This window comes from Xenopus laevis, chromosome 7L, assembly GCF_017654675.1.
Source record: "Xenopus laevis strain J_2021 chromosome 7L, Xenopus_laevis_v10.1, whole genome shotgun sequence".
Classification (NCBI taxonomy): Eukaryota; Metazoa; Chordata; class Amphibia; order Anura; family Pipidae; genus Xenopus; species Xenopus laevis.
This window is the reverse complement of record NC_054383.1, coordinates 38,956,589-38,980,059: the sequence shown is the minus strand read 5'-3', so window position 1 is coordinate 38,980,059 and position 23,471 is coordinate 38,956,589. Positions and strand designations below refer to the sequence as shown.

At 39.8% G+C, this 23,471-nt stretch overlaps 1 protein-coding gene across 1 annotated transcript in view; it reads right to left on the bottom strand.

Annotated features, from left to right (window-relative positions):
- Positions 1-12,651: 12,651 nt before the first annotated feature.
- spock2.L (SPARC (osteonectin), cwcv and kazal like domains proteoglycan 2 L homeolog) overlaps positions 12,652-23,471 on the bottom strand; it is a 101,716-nt gene continuing 90,896 nt past the window's right edge. The window contains exons 8-11 of the mRNA XM_018225395.2: positions 22,196-22,414; positions 21,567-21,629; positions 21,288-21,425; positions 12,652-18,654 (exon numbers count right to left, since the gene is read on the bottom strand). Coding sequence (XP_018080884.1) covers positions 18,509-18,654; positions 21,288-21,425; positions 21,567-21,629; positions 22,196-22,414 — 566 coding nt within the window. The 3' untranslated portion in view covers positions 12,652-18,508. The remainder of the gene's footprint in view (positions 18,655-21,287; positions 21,426-21,566; positions 21,630-22,195; positions 22,415-23,471) is intronic.

Here is a 23,471-nt window from a genome sequence, read left to right as displayed (position 1 = left end):
AACGCTGGTCACCATAAATGAGAGTTGACTGAATCACACAGACCAGAAGTGATGGCACTGCAGACCTGCTCAGGATTGAAGGTTGGTTCAGCACTTGGGGGCAGATTTACTAAAGAGCGAAGTGGCAAATGGTGGCAACAATTCGCCATCATTACCGCCCGCAGGGACATTGCCGATTTACTAAGGGGCGCAGGTGCCAATTCGCTAGCGAGATAGGCTAAGAGATAGACTTTCGCTCATTCGCACTCTATTGCCAGGCAACAATTTGCTCTGTTGAATGGACGTTACTCCGCAAATTCACTAAAATGCGGATTTTACTGAACTTTACCTCTTTCACCAGACTTGCCTTCACCAGCTCAGACCAGGCAAAGTGCACTGGAGTGCATAGTTCTTCCTCAATCTTCTGTTATTTACATTACCAAATATACTCGAGTATAAGAGTTTTTCAGCACTCAAAATGAGCTGAAAAAGTCTACCTCGGCTTATACTTGAGTAGGTGATAAAAAAAACCTCTGGTAGATGAAATAGATATATTAAAAAGACCCCCCTCATCCGTGCAACACACATACATAACGTACATACGGTACATACACAGACGGTCTACAATGCCTGACTGCCAGCTACCGGCGCTGCAGTCAATACACTTTAACCCAGAGCAGATAACCCCCAGGAAACCGCGATTGCGTCCTGTTACATGATACTAAGAAACGAGCCACTACCTCTCACCTCAGTGACCGGATCATGAGCTGGGTTTCTGTGCACGCCACTGAGCTTGCGCAAGCACATACAAGACCACGTGCATGGACCGGTGTGTGCGCCTTAACCTTCTTCACAACCGCACTGCCGCTAACAATGGCGTCAGTTTGTAAATATGGACAGAAACTACCCGACCCCCACCTTTACCGACCCGCTGGCTCCTGCGTCCCCCGCGGCCTGGGCCTACGAAAGGAGCGCCGCCGGGATCAAACCCAGCGCAGCAAAGTCCTATGACTGGGGCCTTTTCTTTCCAAACAAGCTCACAGTACAGGGAACGGCTTAAAGGAATGTGGCAGTAGAAACAACCACTACAGGCCATGGATCCTCCCTCACTTGCAGGCCCGAGCAACCCTCCAGGCTTTCCCTGTCACCCAACCCGGGCGTGTGTGTCCCTCCAGTTATTGTTGCACTCGTTGTACCTGCTTCCCTGTGTTGTGCATTTCCTAAAGTGCAGCTGGAAGTCTACAGATTGGACACCTTGGCTCTGCATTAACATATGTTATCAGAGTTTGACAGAGACCAGTGCATGCTTTCTGCCTCCTCTGTGCCTTGTCATTATTGTGTGGGGAGTGTGTGTGTATATAGTATATGTGTGTGTCTGTGTATGGTGTGGGTAGAGAGTGTGTGTATATAGTATATGTGTGTGTCTGTGTATGGTGTGTGTCTGTGTATGGTGTGGGTAGCGAGTATGTGTGTATATAGTATATGTGTGTGTGTGTGTATATAGTATATGTGTGTGGGGAGTTTATGTGTATAGTATGTGCGTGTGTGATTATTGTGTGGGCAGAGTGTGTGTGTGTATAGTATATGTGTGTGTCTATGTGTGTATAATTGCTAGTGGAAAGTATATTTTGTCTCAGCTGAAAAATGTCTGTAATATAAATCCACTGGGTGGACAAATTTTCAGTGATTTAGTTTTGCGCTGTAGTGATTGCAGCATAAAGGGTTATAAATGGAAACTTTCTGTTAATAAAAGGAATGAAGTGTAGTTTAATTTTGCCAAAAATTACTGTCTATACCTGCTTGTCTAACGGTCTTAGTTGTGTCTAGGCTTATACTCTAGTCAATAAGTTTTCCCAGTTTTCGTAAGTAAAATTAGGTACTTCGGCTTATACTTGAGTATATATGGTATATTCTTTAGTGGAAAAAGCATCAAAGTTCAAAAAACACTGTGGTCTTTTCCTTTTTTCATAGTGATAGCGTGCAAAAGTCCTTAAAAATTTGTTTTTGGGTAACTGGTTTCCCCCATACATTTTCTAACATATGGAACATTAACTATACAGTGGGCTCATGTGTAGGGCATTATAACTACTCTAATGTCTTTATTAAGGTTCCCTGGACTTGTTTAATTAACAGTGGAAATGTATTTGCTCCAACAAATAACATAAAGACGTTCATTCTACTTTAAATTTCCCGCCGTATGCAAATGAACCGTGAGCACAAGACCTCTAGCCAATTTGCGCTAGGCAGAAATGCGAAAAGTCACCAGCGTTCGGCGCCCACGGCGTAACTCCACATTTTATCGAATTAGCATTGTCTGAGTGAATTTTCATCTGACGAAGTGTGTCGATGGGTGCAAAGCGTTTGCGGCAACTTTTCGCAGGTTAGTGAATCGGCCCCTTGGTCTAGACATTTAAATTAGGGATCATGTATCCGGATCTGTATCCGGACACCCATTATTCAGAAAGCTCCAGGAAGGCCATCTCCCATAGACTCCATTTTAATCATATAATTCTACTTTTTATAAATGATTTCCTTTTTGTCTCTAATAATAAAACAGTACCCTGTACTTGATCCTAACGAAACTATAATTAATCCTTATTGGAGGCAAAGCAATACAATTGCTAAATTGTATAGTAGATTTAAGGTTGGTGATGCAAATTATGAAAAGATCCCGTATCCTGAGCATTCTGGATAACAGGTCCCCCACTGGTAGCTCTGAATATCTCTCTGTAGTCAATTCAAGTATAAATCAAAAAGCATTGTATTTAGACATACAGCTTTAGGGGTACATCTCAGACCCTTCCCAAGTGCAATTCATGTATTTTTGATGATATTGCAGTGATTACTGCTCCGGCCAACATCATTAACCTAAACCTTTTGGCAAGGGGTTATTTCATTACTCTTAAGGAAGACATCATCTGGTTGCTCTTGGGTGCTGGGTGTTACTATTTAGGCATTTAGTATGAAGTGGCAGCCAAACAGCAATGAGAGTTAGCGCTCATGTCATCCATACACCGATTTCAGGGCCTGACAAGCTGTCAGTGCCGCAGGGAGGCAGAAGCTGTGACCAGCTGATTTTCTCCTGCTGATTTCCTATTTTTCTCTAAGCACATTTACAGCTCCTGACATACAGCTGGAAGCCGGCACTGCTTGGCTGCGCTGCTGCATCAATACACTTATTTCTCTAGGATTCAGCAGCAGCTCTCACTAGTATTTTAACTATTAAAGGGGTCATTCACTTTTGAGTTAACTTTTAGTACAACGTAGAGAGTGATATTCTGAGACAATTTGCAATTGGTTTTCATTTTTTATTGCTTTTGGTTTTTGAGTTCTTTAGCTTTTTATGCAACAGCTTTCCAGATTGCTATTTAAGCAAGTTAGTTGGTAGGGTCCAAATTACCCTAGCAACTATGCATTGATTTGCATAAGAGACATGAATATGAATAACAGAGGGCTTGGATAGAAATATGAGTTATAAAAAGTACAAATAACAATAAATTTGCAGTCTAACAGAGCATTTGTTTTTTTAGATGGGGTCAGTGACCCCCCCCATTTGAAAGCTGGAAAGAGTCAGAAGAAAAAGGCAAATAATTAAAAAACTAAATAATGAAGCCCAATTCGATCATTCTATAACATACTTAAAGGTAATTAAAAGTTGAACCACCCCTTTAACGTCCCATTTGCACCACAGAGGTAGAGAGAGGAATATATTTTGACCATGACCATTTGGTGGCCACACCCCTTAATTCAGGGCCATGTTTTATGTGTTATTATAGTTTTGCTAATGAAGGTGAATAGCTGCAAGTCGCAGTCTCCACAAGAGACCCGCTTATCTTAAACAGTTACAAATGTATCTAAGTGTAAGTGCTTAGTATTCTGTGCTCTCTGCCAAAAAGTTCTAATTTAATTAAAGGTGGCCATACATGGGCAGATAAAGCTGCCGATATCGGTCGTTTAGACCAATTTTACATCTTATCTGCCCGTGTATAGGGGCTTCTGACGACTCTTCCCAATCGATATCTGGCCATCGATCGGGAAGGTTTGATTTTTACCCGACCGACCTGTCGGAGCCCCTTGGCGTATCGTAATCCGATCATTCAACCATATGGCCGAACGTTTGGATTACCCACGATATAGCCCTGCCGTTAGTGGCATATCGGGGAAAGATCCGCTCGTTTGGCGATGTCACCAAACGAGCGGATCTTTGAGTCTATGGCCAGCTTTAGTTTTAGAAACTTTGGGCCAGATTCAATTCAGTGAGAAAAGTGCATCTCATGGTTTATCACAGAACACTCATAGTTGCTATTCAATTCAAGGAGAAACAAATTTTCTCTTAATTCAGTTCCAGTTTTTTTCCCATAGACTTCAATAGAGTTTTCACGTGAAAAACATTGAGATATGTTTGTCTGAATTGCATCTTAAATGGGATCTCGTCCATGAGTTTTCACGTTTTCTCACTGAATTGAATCTGGCCCTTTGTATCTTTATCTGGCGTCAGTGCAGGAGATCAAAATGAAACACGGGACATTTCAGTAACAATCCGGGACTGCCGGCTGTCAAAATCTAGACTGTCCAACGAAAAACTGGACAGTTGGGAGGTCTGAATTAAACATGAAACTCAAATTCTTTTTTTTTTTTTTTTTTTCTTTATTTGGAAACATTCATCCCATTACAAACAGGTCTCAGTTGTCAATCATATTTTGCCTTCCCCTCCTATATACCTGAGGCATAGAGGCAGGCCAGGCAATTACTTTCTCTTTCCATTCTGCTCTTCGTAGATGTCACTGCTCTCCCCACATTCCCCCTCCCTCCTCACCATCTAATTGTGAAGCCAGTGTATGGGTAGGGCATGAGGTGCCCCATTCTGGTGCATAAACAAGATTTTGGCATGATGCAAAGCTTTCAAGACATAAAATAGGATTTAGAATTATTTCTTTAGGTGATAAGTTCCATTTAAAAGTCAACCACCCCTTGAATAAGAAGGAAATAGATGAATGTTCATGATTTATAAATGTTCGGTATTTTATATACTTATTGGAGTAGTAAGTAGATATTATAAATAAACAAAACCAAATTGTTGCAGTTGTGCATGGTTGCATGTGTCATATCATTGGCAGACCATTGCAGAACCAACTACTGTAAGCTTATTTTGCAACTTGTACCTGTTGGGCAAAAATATTATCCCCAACCAAAAGTGCGGGCTAATAGAGCTCACATTCTGGTTGGGGCACGGGGTAACAGTGGCTTTTTTAAAAAAAATTAACTCCCGGCCAGCGCTAAGACATTAACACCTGGATGGAGCTCCCGGTGCGAGCGGGCATGTCATACATAGTGCATGCGCTTTTGACGTCATGCGCATATTGAGCAAGTCACGCCATTCACTCATTATGCGCAGGCGTGTGCCTCAACATGGCTGCTCATACCAGGAGCTCCCGGTGCAGGTGGTCTAGTGCTGGTGGTTACCCCCAACAGGAGTGTGGGCTCTATTAGAATGCTCCTTTGGTTGGAGACAATATTTTTGCCCAACAGGTGCCCTTTAATACAGATATATGGCATGTCCGTTTATTTTTAATATTTATTTTAAAACAAATTATTTAAAAAAAATTAAAATAAATATTTAAGTAGGGAATCAAAGTATCTCTATCTAGCTGGCTATCTAAGGTTATTATCTATGACCTATTTATATCCTCTATCAGTTGTCTGTCTGGTCTACCAACCATCTATAATAAAAATAGAAACTATAGCTACAAAAAAGGAGGCTTTACTGTAAAATATCTTTATGGCCGGTAAAGGGAACATAAAAACATTACTGTTACAAGCACAAAGTACAGTATCACCAACCGTGGCCAGAAAGCAGTGAGTTTATACATATACATACATTATAGGACTACTGAAACCCACCAGTCTTCATAGCCACTCAAACCATTTCAGCACTGTACCACTGAACTCCCAATTCCAGAATCCTCCTCTTCTTCTTTCTGCTTTGTATGAAATATCTTTGAACAAACTCAGCTGATGGAAGAAGCCAGTTCCCTGTGGTTTAATGCTGACAGTCAAGTGTGTGAAAGCTTTACACGTCGCACTTCTTCTAATTCATCTAATTCCCTACCAAGATCTTCCTGTGGTTTTTATTCTAGGCTTAAAACCTCCACCCAGCTTGGCTAATGCACCTGAATGGAACTTGATTTGAGAATTCCCTGCCGTTTCAGTGTCAAGGCTGCTAAGTGTTGGGAGATGTGTTAGAGAAAATTACATCAAGTGGATCTCCATCTTCTCATGCTTCACGCCTTTGCTGATAATCCCATTGGCTTTTTTTCCCTGTTTTCTACACTTGTATTTTGCTTCCTTAAACTCAGAGGCAAAACTGCAGTGAATGACGAATGGTAGAAATGATTAATTCCAAGGAAACTAGACGTCAGTCTCACAGATTCGTGGCAAATATTGCCAATACCTTTGCATGCCAAATTAGAGTGTTATTTAACAGTATAAATACTTAGTAACACAATGAGCACATTAGGTTATACCTTTAAAAAACCTACCCAATTTTAAAGTGAAGACAACAAACAAAGACTCACATAAAGGGAGCCGGGCTGCTTACTGATGTTTCATGCCTACTAAACAAATGCTTTGATTTTGTAAATCCTAAAATACATTCATTTTTTTTCTGGCAGTTTAAATATAGTCTGTTATTAAATGTTTCCATCATAAGTCTTTGCCCAGTGAGTCATTTAAATATTTTGAAAGCCAATGCCTAGAAGTAGAAGAGCACAAGTAATATGAAATGAGAATGGAGTTGGGGTCCCTGTTATGTAGCAGAACCCTTTATACACTATATTGCAGAAAATATCCACAATATAACATTCTGAAACGAAGGGTATTAATATAAGTTACTACTCCCTTTGTTGCTGATACTTTTATGGCAAGGTTTTTCCATTAGACGATGGAGTGCTGGAGTCCTTATTCTTATATACTATGGGGCAAATTCACTAAGATACGTAGTTGCGCCAGGTGTAACTTCGCCGCACTTCACCGCACTTCGCCACACTTCGCCAGGAGTAGTTTCGCCAGCGCTCCGCAAATTCACTAAAATCCGAAGTTGCGCTCAGGGGTAGCGTAAGGTTGCGAAGTTGCGCTAGCGTTGATTCGCTAAGCGAAGCGAAGTTACGCTAGCGATGGTTAATTTGCATACGCGCCAAATTCAAATTTCAATGGAGGAATATGTAGCAGCACTACAAATGCCTGGGAAACCTTCAAAACATCAAATAAAATTTTTATTTTGCCCTACACATGTGCCCACTGTATAGTTAAGTTGCCATGAGTTAGGAAATGTAGGGGGGGAAGGAGGGGAGCCCCAAAAATTTTTTCGATCTTTTTCAGCCTATCACCCATAATATAGAAAAAATGCCAGCGTTTTTTGGGACTTAGAAAAAATTTGAACTTTTTTTGAAGCAATCCCTATCTACTCTATTGCGCTTGGCCTGGTCTGAGGTGGCGAAGGAAGTCTAGCGTAAAAGGTAGCGTTCAGTACAATGCGCGCGTTAGTGAATTTGCGTAGTTACGTCCGTTGCGCAAATTCGCCAGGCGTAAGGGTGCGAAGTAACACTAGCGAATTTACGCCAGCGTTCGTTAGTGAATCTGCAAAGTAACGAAAATGCCCAACGCTAGCGAATTGACGCTAGCGTTAGGCGATTCGGCGCTTAGTGAATTTGCCCCTATATGTTTTGGGTCGGTATCTTCCATCTTGCTTTTACCGTCAAGTGACGCCTTCCGGTTCTATGATGACAGCAGTTTTATGATCAGTTTTTCTCATAGGCAGCAGTAGAGATCGTGTTGAGCAGGTTGGTTGTGTGTACATACAGTAATTAGAAAACAGTAGGCCTCTACTTTGTAGTCGGACAGGGGGTTCAGATTCTCATGAACAAGGGGCAAACCCAGACTATATTTTGTAGAACACGGTGTCTGCCCAAATATGCTCTTTGTCTTAATTTTTAATGGTGGGCATCCCTAGTGTATTGGAATGGAATGCAAGCTGCAGATGGGGCCACATTACCTAGAGACTGCACCATGATCCATAGGTTTATATGATGTGTGGCTGGGTGTAAATATAATACAAAATGCTCCTGGCTATCGAAAACGTTTCATATACTTGTTTACAGTACACTCCAGGTTAAATATTCTTTGGCTGACACAGGCACTCATATTTAAAAGTGCGCTCCTTTGTTTTTATGTGATTTTCTTTCTTGTTATTTCTCTAGGAAAACAATTAGAATTTAGCTGCACTTTATTAACGACAAGGGCTCCTGGTACGTTTCATTGTGATGATACTAATAGTTAAAGAATCGTTGTTTCCATCTCAGGAGGCCCATAAGCAGTAAAGAAGTAATTACCAATAGAATAACATTCGGGAGAAAGCTCTTTATTGCATTAATATCTATTTAGAATGCATTTTAGGAGCAGCATTGTTGAAAACCGAGGGCATTATGTGTTTTCAAGTGCAATTATTGCTTTGTTTTTTAGCACTAGATAGCACTAGCCATTCTGCACTCTCTATTAGGCTGTATTTCTAGGACATACCTTAGCATAAAAACCATAGGGGAGCTGCAAGGTATTTGTGCTCAAGGGGATCATTGCACCATTCTCTCTGCTGTACTGACTACATTAGGGATCACCCCTCCATTCTAGTCTTAATAGTGAAGTCCTTGGTGAGTATTTAAACTTGGTGTGTGCTCACAGTCCCATTCCATTAACTAAATACTGTGGTGTATTAATGGAAGGGACTGCAGGATACATTGGATTATAGTGTATATAGTTCTACTGAAAGCTATAAGTACATATTAAAGGTCACAGGCAGGGTAAAGGTTGCAGGGACAACATATTGTTTCCTATTACTAGTGGTAGTATCACAAGCAGACACAATATGTGCCAGAAAATGTTCATTCAGGGGAATGACCACACCTACTTGACATATTATGGGATCATGGTCCTTTGATAATGGAAAGGGATGGTCTGAAATTAATTTAATTTGATGTTATGCCAGAACTGTTTGACTGTATGCCAGAACTGTGTTTATTTCTGATTGCTAGGTGCTAAAATGACTCCGTGTGGCATCCATCAAAATGCTATACTTAATGTACTGGCACCTACTTGTTATTATTACCAGTGCCATGTGTCCTTATTAACTAGATGGTTAGAACACAGCTGGCTCTGCTTGTTGAAGCTACAGGTACTGTATTTCTGCACCATTGGAGAGCAGGTAAGTGTATGCCCCTGTCCGGTTCCCATGCCACCCCTTCTCTCACATTGTCCCTGTTTCCTATGGGTTTATTTGTACACCCAAACACAGCATGCAGGCCCTGTCCTTACTGCCCATCCCTCCCAACTGTCCAGTTGTTCACGGGGCAGTCCCGATTTTGACAGCTCAACCCACAGTCCCAGATTGATTTGATCTCCTACACTTAACAGGTGCACTTAGATACTTTCTTAACAATTTAAGATAAGCAGGTCACTTGGAAAAACTGTGATTTGCAGCTTAATTAGCAAAACTGTAATAACACATAAAAACCACAGAAATGTGTTCAAACTTTCAGAACCTGACACATTTTGTAAAATGAACATGGTAATTAGGGGGTGGAACATTTTTGCCAGGCTCCGTGCAGCAACACTTTTTGTCCCTCTTTCTATTTCCAAAATGTTGGGAAATGTGTTACTGCCTTCTGCATGTTAAGTGCTGAGTACCCACATGGGTGATTAAATGCTGAGTGTGATTATGACATTTTGATTGGATGGATTTAGGTCAGTAATCTAAATTATATCCCATGAAATCTGGGTTCAGTTTCTGCTTTTTTGTTGTTCTCTGCAAAAAAAATAAACTACAACAAGATATTCGTGTGACCTGGTTTGACTGATTTTAACCACCCCCCACTTAATAACCACCCCCCTCTGTACAGGGATGGTTTCTCCACCTTGACATGAATCGCCTCTTTCACACCTCTTTCAAACCAGCAGTCTTCATAGCCAAGATTTGGACATGAGCCATCAAGATTTTACAAAAAGCCCAAAAACATCTACTAAATGAATGGATCAGACAGATCAACTTTACCATTGATGCTCTTAAGCAGAAGGTTGAACATGTGAGACTGAGTCTGGCAAAAGAACTGCCTGATGGAACTCTGGAAAGGGTGGTTGTGTTTGTTGAACATGCACAGATTGCCCAACAAATTAAGAGTAAGGAGAGACAAATAAGCAAATTCACCACATTACTGTCACGAAGCAGCAGTTGGAAAAGGACTGAAGAACTAACCTGGAGGCAGAAAGATGAGACACCAAAGAACACCAAAGACACATGGGTTAGGAACCTATCAGATACGGTACTATCCCAGTAGTTGAACTCATCACAGCCACAGAATCTGCTATCAATAATAATCACATGAAAAAGGAAGAACCGGAGCAACTCCGGCTAAAAGTGTCAGCTGCCTTGTCAAGTGCCAGAACACCTCCCTCTAACCTTACTAAACAAGAGAGGAGAGCACTCAGCATTCTGAGTAAGGACCCGAACATCACAATCCTGCCAGCAGATAAAGGGCGATGCACAGTTGTGCTCAACACAACTGACTTCCACTGCAAGATAACCACTCTACATATGCTAGTGATAGCAATACATATGAACCCTTAAGGAAAGACCCAACCAGCCAAGTTTTTTACCACCGCCTGTACCCCAGAGAAGTCACACCATGCTTATACAGACTCCCCAAGATACACAAAGAAGGAGCCCCACTAAGACCCACTGTCAGCAGCATAAATTCAGTGACATACAGCATTGTAAAATTCTTGGCTAACATCATCCAGAATGCCAAAGAGTTTGTAACCAAGATTCACGGTGTTACACTAGAGGCAGAAGAAACAATGGTATCATATGATGTCACTTCATTGTTCACATGTATACCTACTACAGAGGCAATTGAGACCTGTAAGAAATCGACTGCAACAAGATAACACCCTCAGCAGCAGAACGAAGCTCAGTCCCAACCAAGTATGTTTGTTGCTAGATTTGTGCCTTAACAAGTACAAGAAACTTTTTTATAGACAGAAACATGGCTGTGCAATGGGTTCTCCAGTCTCTCCCATTGTAGCAAACTTGTACATGGAGGAAGTGGAAAGGAGGGCCTTACTTACATTCCAGGGAACTACACTGAGTCACTGGTTCAGATCAGTAGCGTCACTAGAGGGGGGTGGGCCCTGGTGCGTGACGCGCAGCTGGGCCCCGCCCCCTCCATATGGCCACATTTTCAGTGGCGCACGGGCTGTCAGGGGGGGCCATGAGGGAGTGCGGGCCCGCTCGCACCCCCTGCTCCCCCGGTAGTTCCGCCACTGGTTCAGATATGTGGATGACACTTGGGTTAAAATCAGATCCAATGAAGTGGTGGCCTTTCCCGAACACATTAACTCAGTTAATCAAGTGTACAAGGGAAGATGTCCACGAGAACAAACTTGTCTTTTTGGACTGTTTGATATGCATCCAAGAGGGGGGTAACTTAAAAACGGAAGTATACAGGAAACTCGCTCATACGGATCAATAACTGTTGTTTGACTCCCACCATCCACTGGAACACAAACTGGGTGTCATTAGAACTCTGCACCATAGGGTGGAATGTGTGGCAACTGATACAGAGTCCAAAGACAAAGAGCAAAAACATCTCAGAGGAGCTTTGAAAGTGTGTGGCTACCCAGACTGGGCCTTTGTCAAAACAGCAGCAACCAAGCCCAACAGGAACACCAATAGAAATAACCGCCCGGAGACACATAGTAGGCGAAACATATTCATCCCATATGTAGCTGGAGTGTCAGAGAAACTCAGGAGGATTTTCAACAAACACCATGTCCCTGTGTTTTTCAAACCTAGCAACACACTGAGACAAAAAACTGGTACACCCAAAGGATCCAACACCAAAAGAAAAACAAAGCAATGTGGTATACGGAGTCCAGTGTAGCGAGGAGTGCACAGATCTATACATTGGGGCGACAAAACAACTGCTCACCAAGCGAATGGCTCAGCACAGGAGGGAGAACTCTACAGGGCAAAACTCAGCTGTCTTTCTACACCTAAAAGACAAGGGACACTCCTTTAAAGATAACAATGTCCAAATCTTGGATAAAGAAGCTGGTTTGAACGAGGCGTGAAAGAGGCGAGACATGTCAAGGTGGAGAAACCATCCCTGAACAGAGGCGGGGGCCTTTAACACCACCTGTCTGCTACATACAATGCTGTTCTAACATCTGTACCCCGGCGGCTTCAGAACACATCACACATCCATTCATGCAACTCTCACAACTTTCTAGGAGTTGCATGACACATTGGATAATCCTATCACAGTAACTACACAGAATCAACACCTATTTGAATTTCAGATTTCACCCCTTGAAGAGTTACAATGTGCCATTGTGATTGGATTAGTAGAAGAGTTTATATGAGTAGTGAAACGTCTTCAATGATTACTCAGCAAGTCCAGTTGTTTTTAGGTTTACCTACACTAGACAAATTCCCAAGTACAAACTGATTTTATCTTTATATGGAATAAACCCCCTAAAAATAAAGTAATAAAACTCCCCTTCCTTGCTTACCTTGGGGAACTGTCAAAAATGGAAACCTCCCCCAGAAAAGCAGAAACACTTAGATTTGTTTATAGTTTTTTATTTATTTTCTTAAAAATATGTCTGAACTTTTTGCGCGTGTATATCTGTTTCACGGAATCATAAGTAATAGGCAGCTATAGACACTGTCAGGGTCGCCTGGAACTGTGGTGAAATATACTGGCGAGCAGGTCAGATTTCAGCTTTAAACATGGCGCCCTGTTTGTACATATACATTCTAACACTTTTTGATTAATTATTCTTACATCTAAAATTACCGAGATACAATGTCAGCACTTGATAAATATACAAACCAAAGTCCTAGCACTTGCACGTGGGTTGTCGAAACTAACTTTAAAAGTTATTGCACGTGATAAGACATTTTTTGTCTTCTCCGGCTTAGTAGTTTGTTCTTTGCGGCCGTTAGTTTGTTGTAAGCACAGAATTAAAGAAATGTTGTAAAAGATTTTTTTTAATACCTTCAAGATACACAAGTATATTAAAGGCTTACATGAATACATGCATGCAGTCGGTTGTAACCCTCATAGACATACCTAACAGGTCAGTAGGTGGATATACTTTAAAATGTAGGTTCAAGCACATGTGATAACAGACATTCATTTTATACCATAAAAATACAATTCTGTGCTCAGCTTCTAGAATAATATTAACACCTACTCTGCCAGTAGAGCGGGCAGCAGCTTTTTTTTGCTGCCCGTTTAGGCAGGCAGAGGGTTAGGTTTGCTTTCCAAAAACACATTAGGTTGGGCAAGCTTTGTTCATTAGCCGAATGTGCTTGGTTTTTTATTGTGCAACATGGATAACAAACATCATTTAACACAATGATGTAAATGAAGAATGTAAAGACTCCAGAGACCAAACGTATATTTACACAGACATCTGAATGACTCCATTACATTTTATCTTCAAGTAGATTGAAAACAGTTTTATTCAGTTACTATTCTTTGAAGGAAAGGGACAGTATAGCCTGCGTCAGAGAATGCAAGAAGACTGCTACAGCTGGATGAACTGGACACAGAGATAAATGAGAGGTGCTGAATCACTTGCCGTTCAGGGAAAAAACAGATTGATGACTATTATAGTCTCTGACACAGTGATATTATGTGAAGAGTACAGTGAGTTATAGAGTAGAGTCTACCACACCAGCAATCAGGCTCTTACACTCACCAGCATTCTTTCCAAAGTACATGCCAATCTTTAAAATAATAAAGCGGTAAATTATTAGGCCCCACAGGACCCCCTAATCTTTGGGTAAAATATATTTTTCTTAAACATATAGTGAAACTTCTTATAAGTCAGTGCCCCATTTCTCCTCCTGGTGCCACCAGCAGTAACAAGGTCCACTTCCTACATATCTACACCCCTTCTATATCCGACATGAGTGTAGTACTTCTTTTTACATGCTTTTACATAAAGGCTGCCAACTCCAGATTCAAGACTCCAGCTTGGACCTAGAGAAGCCCAATATATACAAACATATTAGATATCCTCTTCCATACATATTGCAGTTTGGAAATGATGTACACATACAGACACATACATGTTGCATGTTGGTAAAACGTTTTCTAGGATAAAGGGAGGTGTATACTAGGGATGCACCGAATCCCAGATTCAGCTGGAGATTTGCCCAAGTCCAAGCCTTTTCTGAATCCAAACCTTACTAATCCCCAAAAATATTCGCACACACCTAGTCGTTTTCTGCTCAGGATCAGATTCGGTTGGGGTTTTGGCCTGATCTAGGAAGATTTGCAGTTCAGCTGAATCGCAAATAATAGGGTTTGGTGCATCACTTATGTATCCTAAAACTGCTTTTACCTGCAGCATCTATTTGATAACATAATAGGCTTTGCACTAAAGTCTGCTAAATATCATAGGATAAAATACAATACAATTATATAACTACTGATATAATAGTAGGGTGTCTGTACATGGTGCTCACACCCAGGGACCCTAATATCAGATCAACATATACGCAGAAGAGACCTAAGCAGTGCCAAAAGCTAGAAATTTCTTATCTACAAAGCCACCGTGTATGGCCACCTTTAGTCTACACTTTCCTATTTTGATCAGTGATCACTCTGCAACTATGACCTTGTTTTTAGCACAGAAGAAAGAATTCAGAGCAGGACAACATGCCATTAAATACCCTTGCTCTTGTTGGGATATTTCTAACAGGCAGTCAAAGCATACTGTACTGTACATATGATACTGTTATGTATTGTTTTACAAAGCAGAGTAGTCCCAACATAAATGGAAAGTATACCTCTACCTGTGTATAAGTATTCCTGTAGGTGAATATCCCGTGCACTCTGGTTCTTGTTTGGTGTGTTTTCTGCCCAGACTCCATGCTCATAATTTAGCATGGGTAATGTCTGAGTTGACTATTAAATTCTAATAACATATTAATACAAAAGAGACTTTTATCACGTTGGCCACAACTGTTATAACCTATTGGATTTGTAAGCTACTTGCTATGTAAATGATATACAGGAATTTAACAGAAACCAGCCAGAAACTGACTCTCATGTTTGTCTTTTTTTTTTAAAATTTGCAAAAGATTAAGCCTCCAACTGTAAATGATCATTTGCTCAATAATTTGCCTTTTCTTCCTGCTGTGAACATAGGAAACAATTCTAATGTGCTGCATTGAGCTCTGCATGTTTATTGGAATGGATGAAAGAACAAATATATTAATTGTAAGTAGGCATTTAAGGCTTAAATGTGTATATGGGAGAGATTTGTGCTGTAGAGAAAAAGAAATAAGAGATATTTTCAATATTTTCAATATTTATGGGCAGGTCATTATAATACTTGTATTTGCTCATTTGGTTTAATAGGGATTTCTAGTGCTATGGGGAAGATGTACAACTGCAAATAGCATTAACTCAGTATTATACAAAAACATTTGGACCTAATGTATTTGTCCTTTCTTTATCCCTCATGATTAGATGGGGCTGGAGGTCAACGTTTTGCCAGTTAACTAACCAAATGTTATGTGACTCTGAATTAAGTTTATATTTTGTCCAAATGCAATTCAGCACTTCAGCTGTATTGTTTGTCAAGGTCTCTGTACAATAGGGAAGCCATAGTTTGAAGATCCAAGATTTATAACTTTCTAGTAGCCAATTAAATAAATGGAATCATTTTCTAGTGTCGTCATAGTAGTTTTCTGCAACTGGGAAATAGAACAACCAGACACAAAGCTGGACCACATGGGAAATAAAGGCAGGGAAAAAGTTATCCAAAGGACTAACATCTCCCATAAAAAGCCTTACATGTTGGACATTTTGGGAAAGATTTATTTCAATGAGAAAAAGTTATCGCTTGCTTTGTCACATGAAAAGTCATGGAAGAGATTCAATTCAAGGAGAAAAAACCTTTTCTCCTAATTTACTTCCACTTTTTCCCCATACTTCAATAGAGTTTTCACATGATAAACAGTGAGATACATTTTCTGAATTGAATTGCATCTCAAAATGACTTTTCACGGGATTAACCTTTTCCCCACCGAATTCGTGAACTGTTTTATGTAAGATGTTATTCCTTTGAATTATTTTTTTTCTGTATTTATATACTGAAAAGTCATGAGCAACTGGACCTCTCTGTGCACACGGGTGAGTTTGTGTATAGCCTTTATTTTACCATCATCAGTTCTGGTGAGATGACACAGAGAGATTCGCTTTTGTCACTGTATAATCATAAATATCTCACTGCCGCTTTAAGTCCCCATAGGCACAATATCAGCAAGTCATGGTAGTTAAATGATGCCTGATGCAAAAACAACCTAAAATACTAGGTAATGGGAATTTCTAAGATACATATTTGTTTTTATATTTAGTTCAGGAAATATGAACATTTCAGACCTGGAACCCCAAATACTAAACAGTTTCTTACTGATTAAATGAGGTTTATTTTCTAACCAATAAACTGACTCACCTAAATAGCAAGCATTAAAAAAGCCCCTGTTCTGTGGCTAATCTCTGATGATGCCTGGAGGATGCAGGTTTTCCATACTTGCTGTAAACTAAAGATAGACCATGAATGTCCATGGCTTTGTTTGCATTGTCTTTGAAGGAAAGTTATTGATTATTTACTGCAGCAGCAATTTCCTGTTCTGTGCCTTATAATAGATCAAAGTTCTGCAGCCATAAACACAATCCCCATTAGATTCAGATCAATAACTGATTTCATTTTTAAATGAGCATTAATTTAGAACACAGCAAATGGCCAAAATAGCTCAAAACATATATCTGTGTCTATGGATGGCTGCAAAATTGCATTTAGTTGTGTATCTGTTCTGCTGGGCAAGATAATGTATCCTTGTTGTCTGCTTGGATTTTTATATCCTCTATCAGGGATGCTCCCAGCTTTCACAACTTATCATTGATGTTTTTCCAAATCATTTTTAATTAGCCAATAAAAACATACTGCTATGTATAGAATTGGAAAACCATAATTTATAATCTCTGCAACAATGTGTATTTTTTACAATGTTCAAGCCCTTGTTTAATAACTTTTGGGGTGTCAGACAGTCTGAATAGATTGTTAAGAAATAGATGGACAAGGCAGTCTATAAAAGCGTCTCTAGATCAGATCCATAGTAATGTGTGCATGCTCTTATTTACAGTGTGAGATTTATAGTCTCAGAAATTTCTGAAATAAATGGAGCTGATCGTAGCATTAGATAACAGGTTACATTTTAGGGATAGCGCATACAGGTTCCTTTGGCAGGGCAGCAATAAGGAAAGACTGCAGTTCCTGTTAAAGAATTGGAACATCTTGATTTGTAAAGTTATTTATAATACAATTGATTTGCTCTTTTATTAATCAATCATGAGTGCAGAAACACGTGAGCAACACTATTCATTGATTAGCTTTGAAAGCAGCATTTTAAGCTATGGCAGCATACTTTTAATGAATGCCAGAATCCCAAAGTTTACCCTCCATTAAGGGAATATAAAATATAATGGGCAGTATTTCTGTATCTTACATTATCAATTACACAAAGCAGAACACAATGCCACCAGCACAGAGGGTGCACGTAGAGAGTTATTTTCAAACACAGTAGGATTCGATTGATGGCCAAAATCAACCTCCAGTCCTCTATGGCAGGTAGAAAACATGCAACATCAAAAAACAAAAATACAATGGAAAGAGCTATCTTTTAATCTTTCATGAGCAATACAAGATGCCTATAAGCATTTCAGCTATGGTCAAGGTGATTCAATTGTGGCAGAAGATTTTACATGCAGAGTAATACCCACCTCCAAATGTATATGTATTCCAAGCGTTCACCTATTTTTGTTTTTTTATATAAATAACATACCTGACTTTAGCATTATATAAATGGCCACCTGCAGACCAAAGATGTGACTTTCTGTTCTGTATCAAGCAGCGGGAATAGGTTCTTTTCATACATCTATAGTTAAAGGTACTAACTTTGACAGCTAAATGAGTTCAGGGATCTTTTTGAACACTAGTGAACTGATCATACCTTGTTTGAGGTTATCAATCTCATTAATGTCCATCTGTATTTGAGAGTATCGAGTATCTATCTGGCTGTAAACCCTTTCTTAGTTGAGTGGCAACAAAAAATGTCTCAGAGGTGTGAGTTTGATTCTGGAGTCAGAAATAAAGATGAAATAATAATGAAAGGAATAAAATGCCTAATTTAATGTGAGACAGCTTACTGATGTCATGGGAAAATGAGCTGGAATCTCAAAGCAATCAATCAACAGGCACACATGCATGCTCACACACACACAATTTCTGTTGAAGTCTAATGTACATTCAGCTGTGTTTCCTGATCACTGTGGCATCAGATCACTATTTACTGCAAACGCCCAACATTGCCGCAAGGCCTAAACAGGACTCTGCGTGTCTACCAGATATATCCTCCATCATCTGCCTCGCCTGTCTCTCCTTCTTCTTCCTCGGCCTCTTCGCCAGCATCTTCTGTCTCTTTTTCCTCTTCATCTTCCCAACCCACACCACTTCCAAAATCTCCAGAAAATCCAACCATGTCATCTAAAAATGATTATCAAGATTATCAGTCTTACCTACAGTAGACTAGTGATAAGGTACATTATTTCAGGAACATTTTGTTCTTAACAACAAATGTTGTAATCCCCTTACTGTGCTCTCTAAGTTATATAATACATTAATATAGGGAATAATGTCCCCCCTAGTGTAAAATATAAAATATTTATGGTCACTGATGAGTTCCATGATCATTTACAGGTCATGAAACTCCGAGATGATTTCTAATTTCCTTATATTTTTAACAGAGGGTACATTATTTTTAATAATACATGTATGGGATCCGGAAACCTGCTATCCAGAAAGTTCTGATTTACGGCAAGGCTGTCTCCCATAAATTCCATTTTAATCAAATAATGAAAATGTTTTAAAATGATTTCCTTTTTCTGTATTTTATGTATTAATAAAACAGTACCTTGTACTTGACCCCAACTAAGATATAATTAAAGGGATACTGTCATGGGAAAAAACATTTTTTTCTAAATGAATCAGTTAATAGTGCTGCTCCAGCCAAATTCTGCACTGAAATCCATTTCTCAAAAGAGCAAACAGATTTTTTTATATTCAATTTTGAAATCTGACATGGGGCTAGACATATTGTCAATTTCCCAGCTGCCCCAAGTCATGTGACTTGTGCTCTGATAAACTTCAATCACTCTTTACTGCTGTACTGCAAGTTGGAGTGATATCACCCCCTCCCCTTTTCCCCCAGCAGCCAAACAAAAGAACAATGGGAAGGTAACCAGATAACAGCTCCCTAAAGGTGGCCATACACGGGCCGATAAAAGCTGCCGACAGACTGTGTCGGCAGCTTATTGGCCCATGTATGGGGGCCCCCGACGGGCTTCCCCGATCGAGATCTGGCCGACTTCGATCGGATGGGTTTAAAAATCCCGTCGGATCGCGGCCGCATCTGTTCGTTGATGCGGTCCCGCGATCCGACCGCCCGTTTGCCGAATGCTAGGATCCGATCGTTGGGCCCTAGGGCCCACGATCGGATCTGCCCGATATTGCCCACCTCAAGGTGGGCATATCGGAGGGAGATCTGCTTGTTTGGCGACATCGCCAAACGAGCGGATCTATCCATGTATGGCCACCTTTACACAAGATAACAGCTGCCTGGTAGATCTAAGAACAACACTCAATAGTAAAAACCCATGTCTCACTGAGACACATTCAGTTACATTGAGAAGGAAAAACAGCAGCCTGCCAGAAAGCATTTCTCTCCTAAAGTGCAGGCACAAGTCACATGACTGGGGGCAGCTGGGAAATTGACAAAATGTCTAGCCCCATGTCAGATTTCAAAATTGAATTTAAAAAAATCTGTTTGCTCTTTTGAGAAATGGATTTCAGTGCAATATACTGCTGGAGTAGCACTATTAACTGATGCGTTTTTAAAAAAACATGTTTTCCGATGACAGGATCCCTTTAACCCTTACTGGAAGCAAAATAAGCCAATTGGGTTTAATGAATGTTTAGGACTTTTTAGTAGGCTTAAGGTATGGAGCTCCAAATTACAGAAAGATCCCTTATCTGGAAAAACTCAGGTCCCAAGCATTATGCATAACAGGTTCCATACATATACTCATGGCTCTTGCTTATTATATAGGGAATAATGTACCCCTTTTTGTAAAATATAAGGATATTATAAGTCACAGAGGAGTTTCATGACCATATAAAAACACGAGGCTGAAGGCCGAGTGTTTTTATACAGGTCATGGAATTCCCAGGTAACTTCTTATATCCTCATATTTATCCTCATATTTTGCATTTCTGTGACAGAAATGACATCAGAACTCACCGGTTATAACTGATGACATCAGAACTCACCGTTTATAAGGATATAAGATTTACAAGATATTCATGGCTTTTGTGTATTATAAAGTTATAAATGACATTGCTGCAATCCTATAGATGTGACATCATACAACTGTACAAAACAATATTAATTTACAGGTCGCAATAGGTGGCTAGATGCATAGCAAATGCTTGCAGAATTTAAATGTTTCAGTTATAGTAAGACAGACATAATTCTATATACATGTCATGCCACTTTGGTTGTAACATGGGCTCTATACAACAAAACGGATCAGTCTTTAATAAGGTTTATTGCTTAAAGGAGAAGGAAAGCTACGGAGGCATTTTATTGCCAATAGATTAGCTGCAATAGTGCAAGCTATAACACTATATTTATTCTGTAGAATGTTTTACCATACCTGAGTAAAAAGCTCTAGAAGATCTCTGTTTGTTTAGGATAGCAGCTGCAGTATTAGCTTGGTGTGACATCACTTCCTGTCTGAGTCACTCCCTGCTCACTTATAGCTCTGGGCTCAGATTATAGCAGAGAGGGGGGGGAAGAGAAGCAAACTGAGCATGCTCACGCCCGGGGCAAGGAGGTTTAAGCTGAAGGCAGGAAGTCAGATACAGAAGCCCATGTGTACACAATAGAAGGAAAGAAATGCAGTGTTTCTTATGACAGAGGACTCAGAGCAGCACTACTTTGCGGGTTTACTGGTATATTTAGATGGACCTTTCTGATAAGGCTTACTTAGTTTTAACCTTTCCTTCTCCTTTAATGCTTCACAGTTATTTACAATGTAAATGCCTCATGCGACTCTTACCACAGTCTGGGTTGCCATGTATCCGTGTTCCTGTCAGTTCTGAGCCATGCTGATCCACGCACCAGCATTCTCCACTGGCCTGATCACACTGCATCTTTCTGTAGTAGCCATCCTCATCACAGCTGGGAATGAACACACCTGCAACATCATCAACAACTTATAATGCAACACTGAAAAAAAAATAATTTTTTCAATTTTTTTGCATTAAACACTGAAAAATATTGTCGAGGATGTGGCAGACACTACCCAGAGAAAATTTATTTCAAGTTTCAAACCAACCTGGCTTTCTCTTAGCTGCGTCCTGCATCTGAACCTTCTCAAGCTCCACAAGACATGGTGGCTCTGGAAAAAAGATCATTGAAGGATTTTTAATGTGTAGGCATATTAACAGATGTACTCGATACTATGTACGATACTAGTTGCCTGTTGGTATTATGCTGCTTTACATAAATAGGTTTTACTATATAATGTGCCTCAAATAATCAGTAGTTTTCTTTTAAAATCACCAGCATATATCAAAGTTTTACTAAGACAGACTCTAGTTTTACTTATTGCCTTTGAAATGAATGGTGTGCTATGTGTAATGTGTGATACAAATGTGAGAAAAATATATACCATATCATACAGTCTATACTTCTAAAGTGTAAGGCAAACATACTAAACATAGATGCTTGCCTAGCTTACATAATGGATAAGCTAGAATAGTGCTGTCCAACTGACGGCAGATGATGATCATGGAGAGATATGTCAGATAGCTTGCATGTCTCTTTCATTTATAAACAGAACACTCTGACATAAGGGTGTTTATAAAGATATAATTTACAATTTGGTCCATAGGGAAAAGGGCAAACTGTAGATTATATATCACTTCCTAGCCTTTACTGTTTTCTTGCTTTTAACTCTCTTACTCTCTCTCCAGAAGCAGAAGCACCACTCTGCGGTGGAAACGCGCCCATCCTTATAAGTGTCACAGGAATTGAAGAATGGCCGAATACAGATCTCATATTTATCCAGGTTGATGGCTGCCAGCTCTGCTTCGTCCAGGAAAAGATCATTGTTGGAGTCCAGCTTTGAAAACATCCATCCAATGGAATCCTTGCAGCCAGCCACTAGGCTCTTATCCAACACTGGGAAGAGAGAACAGACCTTGGGTCATATATACACATCTCTTAACTAATTGGTAATATATTCATTGGGTTGGCTCAGACTTAAACTTTTCTGCCTTTAAAATGCTCTAAGAGTGGCTGAACATCCAAAAAGATGTTTCAGTGGTAATTGTGGCACCTCTTCAATGTCTGTCACTGATAACACACATGCCAACAGAGGTACTCAGCCAAAACCTTTTTATAATTATAAATTTGATTGACTCTGGTGAGTTGATTTAATTAATGAATCAATCAATCAGCAACTAGATATCAGCAAAGATGTCCCAGGAGCTCATAACAGATGCTGCATAAATATATCTACTGCTGCCCCATCAATCGACAGGGTCAATGCAATAGAATCCAATACCTGGAGTGCAGTCGATTACAACTCATGTTTGGCCTGTAAGACCAATTCTGGTATATTTCAGATAAAGCTTTCAGCAATATCCCAGTGCTATGGGAAAAATGTTCTTAGCTAAAAGTACATCTCTTAGGTGGCATTTGACCAAGTAGTACAAGTCTGTATAACACGATCAATTTTATTTTGGTGTGTTTATTCACTTGCAAGTCAACTGCCTTTCTAATGTTACTGTAGAAAACAAGCTTGGTGACTATGTCTGTGAAGGTTCTCATTCATCCAAGTCATGGTATATCTATAGTAATAAGTCAAATCAAATGGACTTGCCATATTTTTTTTTGTCCTGAAGACATCTCGCTAGTCATCCAAAGCCAGTCAGATGACTAGCAAAACGTCTTTAAGTGAAAATGAAAAAGTCTAGTTGATTTCACTTATTACTATAGATAAGCTTGGTGAATTGTAAAATAAAAGAAAAGCTACTCAGTTTAATATGAACAACATGTGAAAGGGGCATTCGACACTATGAAAATAATATTTTGTGCACTGTAAAGATCACTGAATAACATAATAATCATAATGGATGTAGCCATAGCCAGTATTAAGCATCACACATACCAGTAAAGTTGTTGGAGATAACAAAAACTAGTTTTAATATGCTACTCTTTTTTTTTTTTTTTATTT